General features: G+C 33.2%; 1 protein-coding gene across 6 annotated transcripts in view; it reads left to right on the top strand.

The window, feature by feature from the left end:
• The window catches only part of NBEA (neurobeachin), a 676,277-nt gene that overhangs the window by 206,899 nt on the left and 454,913 nt on the right, over nucleotides 1-14,465 (top strand). For all 6 annotated transcript variants that reach the window (XM_061434789.1, XM_061434791.1, XM_061434788.1 and 3 more), the window contains 6 exons: nucleotides 700-781; nucleotides 1,009-1,132; nucleotides 1,967-2,159; nucleotides 4,068-5,078; nucleotides 6,964-7,181; nucleotides 9,554-9,707. In XM_061434789.1, the coding sequence (XP_061290773.1) occupies nucleotides 700-781; nucleotides 1,009-1,132; nucleotides 1,967-2,159; nucleotides 4,068-5,078; nucleotides 6,964-7,181; nucleotides 9,554-9,707 (1,782 nt within the window). The remainder of the gene's footprint in view (nucleotides 1-699; nucleotides 782-1,008; nucleotides 1,133-1,966; nucleotides 2,160-4,067; nucleotides 5,079-6,963; nucleotides 7,182-9,553; nucleotides 9,708-14,465) is intronic.

Genomic DNA, 14,465 nt, shown 5'->3' with positions numbered 1-14,465 from the left:
CCCGCAGCTCCTGAGCCTACACTCTAGGGCCCATGGGCTGCAACTCCCGAAGTCTGGGCACCCAGAGCCCATGCTCTGTAACAAAAGAGGCACCAGAATGAGAAGCCCATGCCCCACAATGAAGAGTAGCCCCTGCTTACCGCAACTAGAGAAAGCCCATGTGCAGCAACAAACACCCAGCACAGCCAAAGATAAATAAATTACTTAAAACTGGAAAAAATAAAACAAAAAAACACCTCATTGGTTAATGACAATGAGCCACATTTTTTATAAAGATTTTTTCTTTATCTTTCTTCATTTGAAGTTGGGATCCAGACTCAGACATTATTTTCTTATTTACTGATTTTGTAAGTTTTTTTTTTTTTTAATGACAACAGCCAAATGTTTACAGTCCCCAATTTAAACGTTTTAAAGATGTGCACTGAAAAGTGATTTCAAACAGAATTTGTTCTTGGAATTCCTAATGAATCTTTCCTTCTATAGATACTGGCTTTAGTTTTGTCTGTATTTGTAACAAACAAAATTTGAAGACTGTAGAGTTAAAATAGTTTAGAAGTATGTGGAATTTACTGGTAGACCCTTTAAAAGATGTATTTCTTTTGATTTGAACAAATAGACATTTTTTGCAGATTCTTTGTATATCTATAATTTGCAATTATGAATTTTTTTTCTAAATGAAATTCAATTTCTGTCTTTCAGATTTTGACAGAGCAAGTATGTACTCAAGTTGTACACAAACCACATCCAGAGCCAGATTCTACAGTGAAAATTCAGAATCCAAGTGAGCAAAAAGCAATTCTTTAATGCAGTAGTAACATGGTAACATGTGAAACTAAATCAAAACTTTTCCCAACCACGTGAGTCGGTATGGCATTTATAGTTTAACTTACGGCATTTACAACTCGCCTACCATCATGCTAAGCATTTAGTTGAAAATCAGTAAATACTATTTGAGCAGAAAATACGATGCAGTTATAAATCTTTACTGTAACTTTTATTTGTTTTCAGTGATTCTTAAAGTGGTGGCAACTTTGTTGAAAAACTCTACACCAAGTGCAGAACTCATGGAAGTTCGCCGTTTATTTTTATCTGATATGATAAAACTTTTTAGTAACAGCCGAGAAAATAGAAGGTGAGTAGTTTGAATATAATAACAAAGCTTTATCCCATAACTAATCTTATTTTCTCTCCATTATTTTCAGTCTCTTGCAAAGAAAAAATTTACATATCCTATATTGCTAATGCTTTTAATCATTAGAAAAGGCATTTACTTTTATTTATTTTTATATAATTTTATTTAACTTTATGGGTAATATATTTTAATTGTATATATGAATATACATACACCAAACCCCTTATTTAAAATGTACAATTCCTTTTCCTGGTCATTGTCTACCACCAACAGTACTTTAAATGAAATTATGTTGGATTTACTCAGATCATCTGTGCTTCTCTTAAGGTGGTCTGGTAACTGATTATTGTCATGTATTTTTAAATTGGTTGGCTAGGACATGAGGTACAATTTGGAACCACGGTTCCTGCATGAGTTAAATTTAACAAATATTGATTGAATGTCTGCCATATATAAAGCACTGTGCTGCACAGGTTGTCTTGGTGTACATCTTATTTGGTACAGTTTAGTGGGAAAGATAACAGTGAAATGATGATTAATTTATAATGTGTTAAGTGCATTGTGAGTACTACATGTGATGAGGGAGTAGGGAAACAATAACTAATCTAACTGGAAGAGTTGGGAAAGCAATTTTAAATTATAGTATGGATTTATCTAGGTAGAAAAATGGAGAAAGTCATTCCAGGTTAGAATATTAAATGTGCAGAATAACTGTATACTTTGATTTACCTAAGTCAGATCATATTTTTGCTATTTATCTCAAATAGTAAATTCTAATATAATCTAAGAATTTTTAATGAGTTTCTCTCCCCCCCTCCCCCCTCACCCCACAAGATGCTTATTGCAGTGTTCAGTGTGGCAAGATTGGATGTTTTCTCTTGGCTATATCAATCCTAAAAATTCTGAGGAACAGAAGATCACAGAGATGGTCTACAATATCTTCCGGATTCTTTTGTATCATGCCATAAAATATGAATGGGGAGGCTGGAGAGTCTGGGTGGATACACTCTCAATAGCCCATTCCAAGGTAACAAGGGATTTAACATTTTACATCACCAGGATTTCAGCTGTGTATTAAATGTCTGTAAACACTCTGTTGGCGCCATCTTGTGGGCATCTTGCATTATGGCTGATTCCTTTATCACAATTTTCTTTCTGCTCTGTTTCTGTTTTTCTCTATATTTTAGGGGTCTTGTTATAATTAAATTTTACACTCTAGATGTGACCCCCACATATGTTTTATAGGATATCTGGGAACTTATGTCTGAGTCTTTTAACTCAAACATCTATACTGGGTCTTATAAGAATGTTTCATGAAATAGAGTCTGATACATACTTTTTAAGCCTTTCTAAATTGGAAGTTGTTTTTAAGTGAATAATAAATGCATTTTAAAGTACTTAAGTTTAGTGTTGTTCTTAATTGCATAATCTTTATTTTTAATCCTAAGAATCCATGTTTGTTTATATTTTAAATATTGTCTGATTTGGGGGAAAAGGAAGTAGTGAATTAAAATTTAGAATATGTACATATTAGAGTACAGAAGTTCAGTTAAGATTTCTCATCATGTGGTGGTGTCATAGGAAAAGCATAGGTGTCAGAAGTTGGCTTTTGATCCAATCTCTGCCACAGTTCAATTTTGTGGCATTAGGAAACTGATTTAATCCCTTTGCACAGTGGTTATTAGGCTTTGTTGGCTGTGCATCCTCTAATAACAACTACTCAACTCTGTCATGCATTGTGAAAATAACCATAATCAATGTGTAAAGTTTGAACATGGCTGTATTCCAAACAGGAAATAAGCAGATTTGATCCATGGGCCATAGTTTGCTAAGCCCTACTTTGGGGACTTGATTTTTTTTCTGTAAAATAAAGGGGTTTTATATTAAGGTAATCCTCAAAGCAAGATCTCAACCTTAAATTCTATTATACGGTTATTTAAAATATAAATTATCATCATGTGTCTACAGGATTTTAAACATTAAAAATTTTAAAGACCTTTATTCTGTGATAAAGTTATATTGTATAATATATCAGCGCCTCATTTTTATCATTGCATTAATAAGTTTGATAGTAGTGTTTTATGGGGAAACTCATTGCAAGTCTTTGTGTGAGAATTATATATTATTTCTAGCTACACTGTGTACTGATTATTCCTAAACGAGACTATATAAAGTAACAAATTAAACTAGTCTTTATAAAGATGCAATGTTTTAACGTTTTATAACTATATATTTATAAATATGTGTTATTTTTTTGACCTCACTTGTTGCAATAGACACACTTTTTTTTTTTTAATATACGGTGAATATTGATATAGTAATAGTACTTTGGGGCTTCCCTGATGGCTTAGACAGTAAAGAATCTGCCTGCAGTGAAGGAGACCTGGGTTCGATCCTTGGGTGGGAAAGATCCCCTGGAGAAGGAAGTGGAATCCCACTCCAGTGTTCTTGCCTGGGAAATCCCATGGACAGAGGAACCTGGCGAGCTGCAGTCCATGGGGCTGCAAAGAGTTGGACATGACTGAGTGACTAAAACACTCACACACTCACACATACTCACACACCATGGTACTTTGGATATTGTGTATTATTAGCCAATTCTGTTTTAGCTCAAATAAATAAAATATTTAGGAGTTCAGCTGGCATATTAACTGGGGTAACATTGAAATACTTCACTTAAAGATATCATTTTATTTAAATCTTTAATGCTAGTTTACCTGTGCATTGACAAATCATGTAATAAATCATATATGACTATTTTGATGATATTCTAATTATTTGATGAAGTTAAGCATTTGTCTTAGGGTTATTAATATATATTTGATACCTTAAAATTACTGATACCATTTTTGCTATTATCATAAGTTTATATCTTTTTTTTTTCTTTTAACATATACAAAAATGCCTTTAAGTGTTTTCTTTACCCATTTCTAAGGTCACTTATGAAGCACATAAGGAATACCTAGCCAAAATGTATGAAGAATATCAGAGACAAGAGGAGGAAAACATTAAAAAGGGAAAGAAGGGAAATGTGAGCACCATCTCTGGTCTCTCATCACAGACAACAGGAGCAAAAGGTGGAATGGAAATTCGAGAGATAGAGGACCTCTCACAAAGCCAGAGCCCAGAAAGTGAGACAGATTACCCTGTCAGCACAGACACGAGAGACTTGCTTATGTCAACAAAAGTGCCCGATGATATTCTTGGGAATTCAGATAGACCAGGAAGTGGTGTGCATGTGGAAGTACATGATCTTTTAGTTGACATAAAAGCAGAGAAAGTGGAAGCAACAGAAGTGAAGCTTGATGATATGGATTTATCACCAGAGACTTTAGTAGGTGGAGAGAATGGTGCTCTTGTGGAGGTTGAGTCTTTGTTGGATAATGTGTATAGTGCTGCTGTTGAGAAACTCCAGAACAATGTACATGGAAGTGTTGGTATTATTAAAAAAAATGAAGAAAAGGATAACGGTCCATTGATAACATTAGCGGATGAGAAGGATGAACTTCCCAACAGTAGCACATCATTTCTCTTTGATAAAATACCCAAGCAGGAGGAGAAACTCCTTCCTGAACTTTCTAGCAATCACATTATTCCACATATTCAGGACACTCAAGTACATCTTGGTGATGATCTTGGATTGCTTGCTCACATGACTGGTAGTGTTGACTTGACTTGTACATCAAGTATAATAGAAGAAAAAGAGTTCAAGATCCATACAACTTCAGATGGAATGAGCAGTATTTCTGACAGAGACTTAGCATCATCATCTAAAGGGTTAGAATATGCTGAAATGACCGCTACGACCCTGGAAACGGAATCTTCTGGTAGCAAAATTGTACCAAATGTTGATGCAGGAAGTATAATTTCAGACACTGAGAGATCTGACGATGGCAAAGAGTCAGGAAAGGAAATCCGTAAAATCCAGACCACCACCACGACGCAAGTAAGTTACCCTTTATGTGCGCAAAATTCATTGAAGACATACGGAGTTGTTAGCACCAAAACAGAGTAATTTCTTATCAGTCACACCATGTTTATACTTAATTATGGTAGAATAATAATTTATGGAATTGAGTGGTGTGGGTTTACATATAAAATAAATTCAAAATATCTGAATCAGATATCCACCTCTACCACGTTCTGTGTGTATAACTTTGCTCAACCTCTCTGGGCCTGAATTTTCTCATATAGTACAAGAAGAGCTTGTGCCAGATTGAAACATGACCTTTAAGGTCTCTACCAGTTTGAATATTTTCTGTCTCTGTGACTACTTTTACACATTTGCACTCAAGATCTTCATTCTGAATACTTGATTAATTTTAACCTTTTAAGCTTCAAGTCCAACCCTGTTCTATGAATTATAGAGAAGAGGACTTGGAGTCCATATTAACCTAATTAATGAAATGAACAGGAAAGGGAAAAGGGAACTGTTATTTATCAAGTGCTTACTATGTTCCGGGCTTCCCTTGTGGCTCAGCAGGTTAGCCTGCAATGCGGGAGACCTGGTTTGAATCCTGGGTTGGGAAGATCCCCTGGAGAAGGGAAAGGCTACCCACTCTAGTATTCTGGCCTGGAGAATCCCGCGGACTACAGTCCATGGAGTCACAGAGTCGTCGGACACTACTGAGCAACTTTCACTTCACTACTGTGTTCCAGGCACTGTGCCACATGTTTTCAGATTTAATCCTCACGGCAGCCCTGTAAGGCAGACAACATGGCTGAGAAAATTTGCAATTAGCAGTGAGAGTTTTCCTTATAGCCACATGTATGGGGATTTGTATGAGAAAATTAAAGACTCTCAGGCTTGGTAGTGAGGAAATGTTGGTGCTGCAGTTGTGCCTCACCATACTAAAGCTAGAAACAGATGATGTTTTCTGATATGAATTTTAATTGTTAAGCTTTGAGTATATACTTGCCACTAAATAATACCTTATGTTTAAGAGTTGAAGAAATTTTTACCCTTAGTGACTTGGTTTTTGTTGCTGTTGCCTGGGTTTTCCATTCACCTTTTAATATCAAAGAATAATTTAGCATGTGTCCATTAGCATTATGTTAGAAAGAGTACACTGTACCTCACCTCACTAGTGTCTTTGTATTCAAATAAGAATCTTTGAAAATATATTCTGTATGTGGAAAAGGTATTTTTATTTTCTGTTAAATACTGCTGTTTTGTATTTTTGTGGCAGTTGTGCTACCGTGATAATTAGCAGAGGAATGAAAATGCTAAATTAAGCCCAAGTTTAAAATAAAGGAAACCATGGTACATTGTTTACTGAGCTTAATAATACTAGGTTTGCCTGGTTTTCATTCTGAGTTCACAGACCTTTGTCTGGTTTTCTAAATTATAAAAGACATTTGTTTTTCTCAGTTGAAATATTGTAAGTGAAATTCACTTTGAAGTTAACTTGAATCTGTTCAAGTAATATTTCTTTTAATCTTGTATTTCTGATTATAATTAGTTGATGATATATATCCAGTATTTTTCACTTTGAGTATTTGCTCACTTTCATAAAGAAGGAATGTGGTCTAATGTAAAGGCTCAAAAAGGGCAAAAGAGGACCTGGTTTTCAGTGTGAACTTTGATGTTAAACTTAAGTATTGGATTGCCTTGTCTAGTTTCTGAAACAGAATAAAAATAATAATAGTATCCTTTTCTTGTCAGAAAATCTCCTGTGCAAGCAATTACCAGGTGAATGATAAGAGCAGATATACTAATCTATTAAAGTCATATGCAAAAGCTTTGCTCACTTAACCGTACTTAACTGTTTTCATTTTGAAATCAGACATTTCTTTTGCACGATACAAAAGTCCATCTTTTCCATCTCTAGGCTGTTCAGGGTCGGTCTATCACACAACAGGACAGAGATCTCCGAGTTGATTTAGGATTTCGAGGAATGCCAATGACGGAAGAACAGCGGCGCCAGTTCAGCCCAGGGCCACGCACTACAATGTTTCGTATTCCTGAGTTTAAATGGTCTCCAATGCACCAGCGACTTCTCACCGATTTGCTATTTGCATTAGAAACAGATGTACATGTTTGGAGGAGGTAGAAATGTTTCTTTTCTATAAATAAGACTACTTTTAGTGGAAAAAAAATGACTATTTTAGATTAGTGAAATTACCTGATTATTAAGTAAATTATATCATTAAAAAATCTCACAAATGTATTCAAAAGAACACTGGAGTTTCTGTAGAAACATAAATATTTTCATAAGAGTTATGACTATGGGGTGGTTCACATTAAAAACTAATCAAGAATTTAGGCTTAAATTGATTAAAAAGCAAAACTTTGACATCTGCCATCTCCTATTCTATATACAAAAGAGAATGAAACAAAAAAAGGTTCAATACTGGTTCAGATAAATTTCTACATTTTTATCTTTCGATGTTAAAATTAATGTCATATACTACATTTATTCTTGGTAATAAGATTTAACACATAGTGCTAAAATTTTAAAATCACTTATGACATCATTTTTAGAGCTTGTACTGTTTAAGTGGTAAGTGGACATCATTTCAGATATAATCATTGAAAGAAAATAACATAAAAAAGTTCAATTGTTTTATGTTTTTCAGTTTAAATAAATTGAATAAATTTCAAAAAAGAAAACAAAGCCTACATGAATGTTAAAATTACCTTGCCTCACTTCCAGTTTTATTTTGTAATAGCACATATGCAACAGATTAATCAGTTTTGAAATGTCATATGTTCATGCAGATAAATTAGGAAGCAGATAGCTGTACATAGCAATACCCTACCTTCAGCGATTCAAAAAATCAGTGGCACAATATTCTTAACACGCAAATACCTTCCTTTGCTTTTCTTGGTTATCCTTCGAAGATTCAAGGTGGTTGCTTCAGCTCCCAGAATCAATTCAACCTAGGAAACTTCCCTCAACTAGAAGGCAGGACTCTTCTGCTGCGGCTCTCACCCCATTCTTCCTTCCTGTTCTTCCTTGTGTCTTTTTTCCTCCTCCTCTCTCTCCTTTTTCTTCTCCTCCACTTCCTCCTATTCTGTTCTTCTACTTTTTCTAAGTGTATCCCCTCATGAAATTCCGTATTGATATCTCATATGTCAGCTGGATCATATGTTTTCTCTAAGTCAATTACCAGAAGACAGGAATGGAATTATAATGATTGGCCTCCACAAACACAGTAGCTGTGTTTTTAGCTGCTCACAAACACAGTAGCTGTGGTGAAACCAATCTTTCCTGTACCTGATGTAGCTCAGCAATAGAACAAAATCTACATCACATTAGCAGGGAAAAAGAAATAACTTTACAGAAGAAATCAGCCTCTGCCATAGACAGTTTTTAGTTCTGATTTTTATTTGGTTAATTTGTCCGTAGTCTACTTACGTGATAGAAACAATGGTCTTTCCATTGCTAATGTTACATGGTAAGATACCCGGGGGGATGGTAAATAAGGAGACTGGAATACCGTGAAATACGTTACTATTAACATGAGTATCAATGTGTGGAGAGACATTGTATAATTTACTACCTGTTATATTTTAGTAGCTGCTGAGTGAGTGATACTCAACTTTCCTTCTCTTAACATTATGTGTGTCTTTCAGTGCTTTCTTTCATGAACTCTCATAAAATTCCCCAGACATAATTTTGTGTAATTTAACAAAATTTTTAAAAAGTTTAAATGATAGATAGCACTTTAGTTTTTAGGACATGGGAAATCATTCTGAGATCTAAGATATTATAGATGATGTTTTGCAGTTCAGAAAAGGTTAGAATCATTGACTTAAATTTGATCATGGAGTAAAATTTTTTCTGTTAGAGAATAGTTCATATTCTTGATCTACAATCAAACTGAAGCAGTGCATGTATTTTTCTGGGAATCAGTATTATATGTTTTGTATGGCAAAGCTGCACTGCTGACTTTTGAGGTCTTTTCCATTTTTTATTCAGTAAGTACTTGAATTTTTACTGACTCATTTATGCTACCCTGTCATGTAACTTCTGTGACTAACAGTATATGTTTTCAATATGTCTGGTCAAAGCTGGAGCTGCGGTCTGGTGATACAACAATTTGTCAGCTAACTATCCACTTCCTCTGCTTTTCAATACCAAACAACTAGCTTTTGGCAAAAATAAATGTTTCAGCCAAATTCATTGACCTAGTCATGTGTCTTTGAGTCGAATTAGGACACTGTAGTGTTTTAAGCAGAAATAAAATAATAAGTTAATATGCTTGGACTCACAAAAAATCCATGATGAGATGAATGCTGGTTTTGGTAATATGACATCTAAATTGTTGTAAATTATTTTCTTTTCTAGTAACTCCATTTTAAATTTGCCTAGCTCTTATTTTTCACTTTAAAAATGACATTAAAAATAAGTTGTAAACTTTTTATTCTTAAACCAAAGAAATGTTTGTTTGTGTTTTGTTTTTCTGCTATTTTAGCCATTCCACAAAGTCTGTGATGGATTTTGTCAATAGCAATGAAAATATTATTTTTGTACATAACACAATTCACCTCATTTCCCAAATGGTAGACAACATCATCATTGCTTGTGGAGGAATTCTACCTTTGCTCTCTGCTGCTACATCACCAACTGTAAGTACTTTGACTCCATCTAGTGGTTATGTTTTATAATTACATTATCAGAGCATGTCAGTGGCGTTCTGTACTATAAACATGGATTTTAACAAGACTTGTTCACCTGAGAAGTTTTTAACCATATAATTTGAAATTACATACATTTTTATTCTCACTTCTTTTAATTGTCAGTGTTGGGTTTCAGCTGTGTGTATTTATGAAAATATTTATCTGATAATTTTGATGAATGTAACTTAGAGCTATAACCATAAATGGTTTAACTTTATTTTCTCTATATTGTTTATCTTTTCAAATCTACATTAAAATAAACTGTTAAAATTCTTGTTATGTAAATCTTAAATTTTGGAATACAAGTACGTATTTATTATATAACAGAGTCATGAATCTAAAATAGGAAAAAGACATCTTTAGATATTCAGTCTTATATGATTAGCTTAAAATATTATTTTTAAGCTATTTATAGTAGTTTTATATTTCTATTCTTTGAGATTTAATCTTGAAGCCAGTAATTTGCTTCAAAAAGAGAATCAGATGAATTCTTAGAGTGTTTCTTACTTAAAATTTAGGTACCTCAAATAGAAAAACTATAAATGTCATAACATTTTCTGTACTTGAAAAATTTGGTAATTCTTAAAAATCTCAAAGAACTTTATGTTAGTCATATGACATCTTTTAGAATTTTTATCTGACATGATTTTGTGGTTCAGCATTTATTTTTTAAAAATATAGACTTTCTCTTTGTAAGACATCAGAATCTATTAACATAAATTGAAAGATATTCAATGTTATTTATATGTCATTTAACATATAATAGATAAACAATTAAGTGTTTTAGTTATCATTTAAAAATATATCTCTGATTCATATAATGAAAAACAAGCTCCATAGCTAATTGATCAGATGGGCGAGAATATGCTTCTCATATTAATAACTGTGTTCTTGCTGCCATATTGGAAACTCATCCGTAAGCCCAAAATAGATCACTTTTCCAGAGAGAAACTTGCCATTTTATTAGGATGTCTTTTACTTGTTGAGGCAGTGTTTCCAAACTGATGTCTGGTTTTATTTCATCATTAACAAGCTTTTTCTACATGACTTTTTCTCACTCTCCCTTTGTCATTATCCCTGAAGCAGCACTGAAACTTAAATATTAGCAGCAAAAGAGTGTATACATCCTCAGCACACTTCTGCCTCACACATATATTTCTCTTTCATCCATGAATTTATTCAAGAGTCTCCAAAGGCAAGAAGGCTAGTTCAGGAGGGAGTGCAACAGAACAGGTCCTAATTAGGGCCTTCATGAAATTAGCAGCTGACCAAGGAAACAGAATCAGGAAGAAAAACAGCTGATGGTGTGGGAAGGGTGCAGATATCCTGTAACATACCATCCCTTCTCTTTCATCTCTGATTTCCTCTCGTAACTTATACCAAATTCTGGTAAATTGAGAGTTGCATGTGATGTTAAGAATACATTCTAATATTGAGACAGGAAGAGGTTTTTGCCTCTTCTATCCATTGAAGATTGACTTAATGTTTCATCCTGGGATTTTTCTACATCATATACTTTTTTTATGTTTATGTATTATCATTGTTATCAGGAAATTTTAAAAAGTTATATTGAAATTTACTTTAAAGTATAATACTGTTTTAAAATCTTCTGTAGAACAGAAGCGATCTTTATATAAAATTAGCAGTAGATAAGAAAAGTTTTATAAATTTGAAATATTTATGAGTTTTCTAAACTAGAAGATCTCCATCAAGATAGAGAAAATAATAAAGTATTAATAAACATTATGAATTAAATAATATACTACCAAAATTTGCTCATTTTTTGTTTTATAATGAATGTATAATAAAGACACTGATATTTTGACTTCCAAAATTATTACCTATGCAGTTATAACTACCATAGTTCAGAAGTTAAAACTACAGTACTTATTTCTTTAGACTGTTTTCAATAGACTTTGGAATTCATTCAATTGTAGAAACTTTTCTTCATTGTCTCTGTCTCTGTATTTCTGCTATTTTGGCTGATTAACTGATTGCACCTGTACCTGCTTCTACAGCACAGCTAACTTTATATTCTTTGAATGAATTGCTTCCTTAAAAGAAATATCAAGAACCTTTTATCCCACTTCCTACTGGGAGAAAACATGGTGCCAATTTTGAGTAATGTTTTCTGTTCCTTGATTGCCTAATTCTCTTGCTAAAAATTTTAATGTAATAGTGGGAAAAAGTGAGCAAGGAGGACGTTGAATAAAGGAAGAAATTAAAACTAAAGACATGGAGCTTTTTAACTTAGATTTTTAAAGAAACTTTTATTGGAGTGTAGTTGATTTACAATATTGTGTTAACTTTCTTTAAATTAGATTTAAAATATTAATATAAAAAGCTGAAAGAGAATTCTGGATGGAATAAGTCAAAAAGGAAACATTGTCAATATGCATATTACCAAAGGGGGAAGCGTTGTCATGGATACCGTAGAATTTCAATCCTAGATATATGAAGAGAGATAGAGACATTTGAAACTAATGTTTGAATGATCTGTAATATTGTTTAGGTTTGTGGAGTTTTTAAAAATACTCATGTATTATATACAGATATGTATCTAAGGAATAAGTATGAGTAATATTGGTATGCAGTGGTTGATAAATGATCATATAATAAATATTTTTGGTTTTGGGGGCTATGCAGTATCTGTCTGACTACTTAAATCTGCTGTTTGCAAAAGCAGACATATTTCATAACACAGAGGAGTAAATGTGAATGTATTTTAATAAAACTTTATTTATATTTGATTTGTGGGTCCTAGGCTGCTGACCACTGACTTATGGCACCATTTTGACCTAAAATACAAATACCATAGTATAATGTTTCAGTGTAAAGCATTAAATTAAAAATTCAGTAAAATTTAGTAGTTAGAGTGTAAGATAAATCCAGGTTTCCTATTAAATAAGAGCTTGCATTTGACTTAATGAGCATTTATCAAAGTTAATTTCAACAAATTCACTGAATATTGTGGTCATTATGTTTTATTAGAAGATATGTAACTTTTTCACGTGCACCCAACTAAATTTTTTAGCATTTGACACATCTAATGTTGAAATTGTATGCAATCTGGAATGGGTAAGTAGAATGCTAAGTATTCTTTATAAATCGCTATTAAAAGCTCAACCCAGGAAGATACCTTTTCTATTTCTCAGTATAAGTGTGTATCTCAAATAATTTACTCCTTTTCATCAAAAACAAGCTTGTTTTCCAATAATCAATAAGATTCAGACACGATTTTCTTTCCGGTTAGGATATAACTGAAGGCATTTGCATTCCAGCATAAGATAAATCTGTATTTTAACCTGGCTTCTACCACTTACTAGATATGATGTCAGCCTTAATTTCTTCATTTTAACAGTGCTAATTTTACTTACCCCACAGGAACTTGTGACACTTAAGTTAGGTAATGTCACTAGATGGAGAAGGCTCTTCCTGAATGTTTCCCTCTTTTACTTCCTTTTGGAGCTTTTTATTCAGAATTGTATCATGATAGAATGATCTTCCCATTTACAAAACAAGCCTGTCAAATGTAGAATTCTGAAGTTTAAAATAGGATATTTGAGCCATGTTACTTATTATGGGTGATCCACTTTGATGGCAAAAAGTAAAATGGTGTAATCTTTTCGTCTGCTGTCTCCATGGCACTGGTATAGAGGTGGTCTATTTTTTGCCCTGGGACCTTATGTGAATACCATAACTCATACTAAGGATAGCATTTGTGTATTGCTGTAGTAGTGTCATCACATGAAAAAATTTCAGCTGCTTAATCTTACTTCTAGAGAAATACTTCAGTGGAAACTTTAAGGAAAAAAAGAGTATAGATACACATTATTTGTGTTATACTGACACCTTGAACTTGAAGAATATTGGAGTTTCAGTTTTATCTAGATTATGTAAAATGTTATGTAGCATAGAAAATAAGTTACATAGAAAATAAATTACAAAAATAGTTGCAAGTCTTCAAATTAGAACAATAATTGAACTTAAATAGTCAGCTAAAGAAATTTAAAACTCTTAGTGTGTAGCTTGACTAGTCTGGTTTTGGGAAGGAGCATTATTTTTGTTCAGGCTTCCCAGGTGGCTCTAGTGGCAAAGAACCTGCCATCCAATGCAGGAGACATAAGAGACGCAGGTTCAATCCCTGAGTTGGGAAGATCCACTGGAGGAAGAAATGGCAACCCACTCCAGTATTCTTTCCTAGAGTTCATCCCAAGGACAGAGGAGCCTGGCTGGGCTACAGTCCATAGGGTTGCAAAGAGTTGGACACAACTGAAGCAACTTAGCCTGCATTATTTTGTTAACTGTTCTTGAGATTTTGAAGTTAATGTTACTATTACTAGTCAGTTGAATCCTCTCACTTATTTTCTACACTTTGTTCCAAGTTGGTCATGAATGGAAAGCAAGGAATTGGAGGGAAAAAAAGAAGATAAACAAAGAGCATAAATCAGCTACAAATTGCATAATCACTTCAGGGTTGTGGTCAACCATTTTGGTCAATCATACTGAATGTTTAGAATTTTATTCAGTTTCATTCTCTGTTACAGAAAAATAATAAAAATTGATATTTCTTTCCTTTAGTTTTATAATCATAAGAATGAAGAGCAACCATTTCTGGCAAAAAATAAAGATAAGGACTTAGTTTTAGTTTTTTACTTTTTCTTACCATTATTAGAAAATGTAGCTAATAAATTTGGAAAAACCACT

This window comes from Bos javanicus, chromosome 12 (assembly GCF_032452875.1).
Source record: "Bos javanicus breed banteng chromosome 12, ARS-OSU_banteng_1.0, whole genome shotgun sequence".
In the NCBI taxonomy this organism is placed as follows: Eukaryota; Metazoa; Chordata; class Mammalia; order Artiodactyla; family Bovidae; genus Bos; species Bos javanicus.
This window is presented reverse-complemented; position numbering and strand designations above follow the sequence as displayed.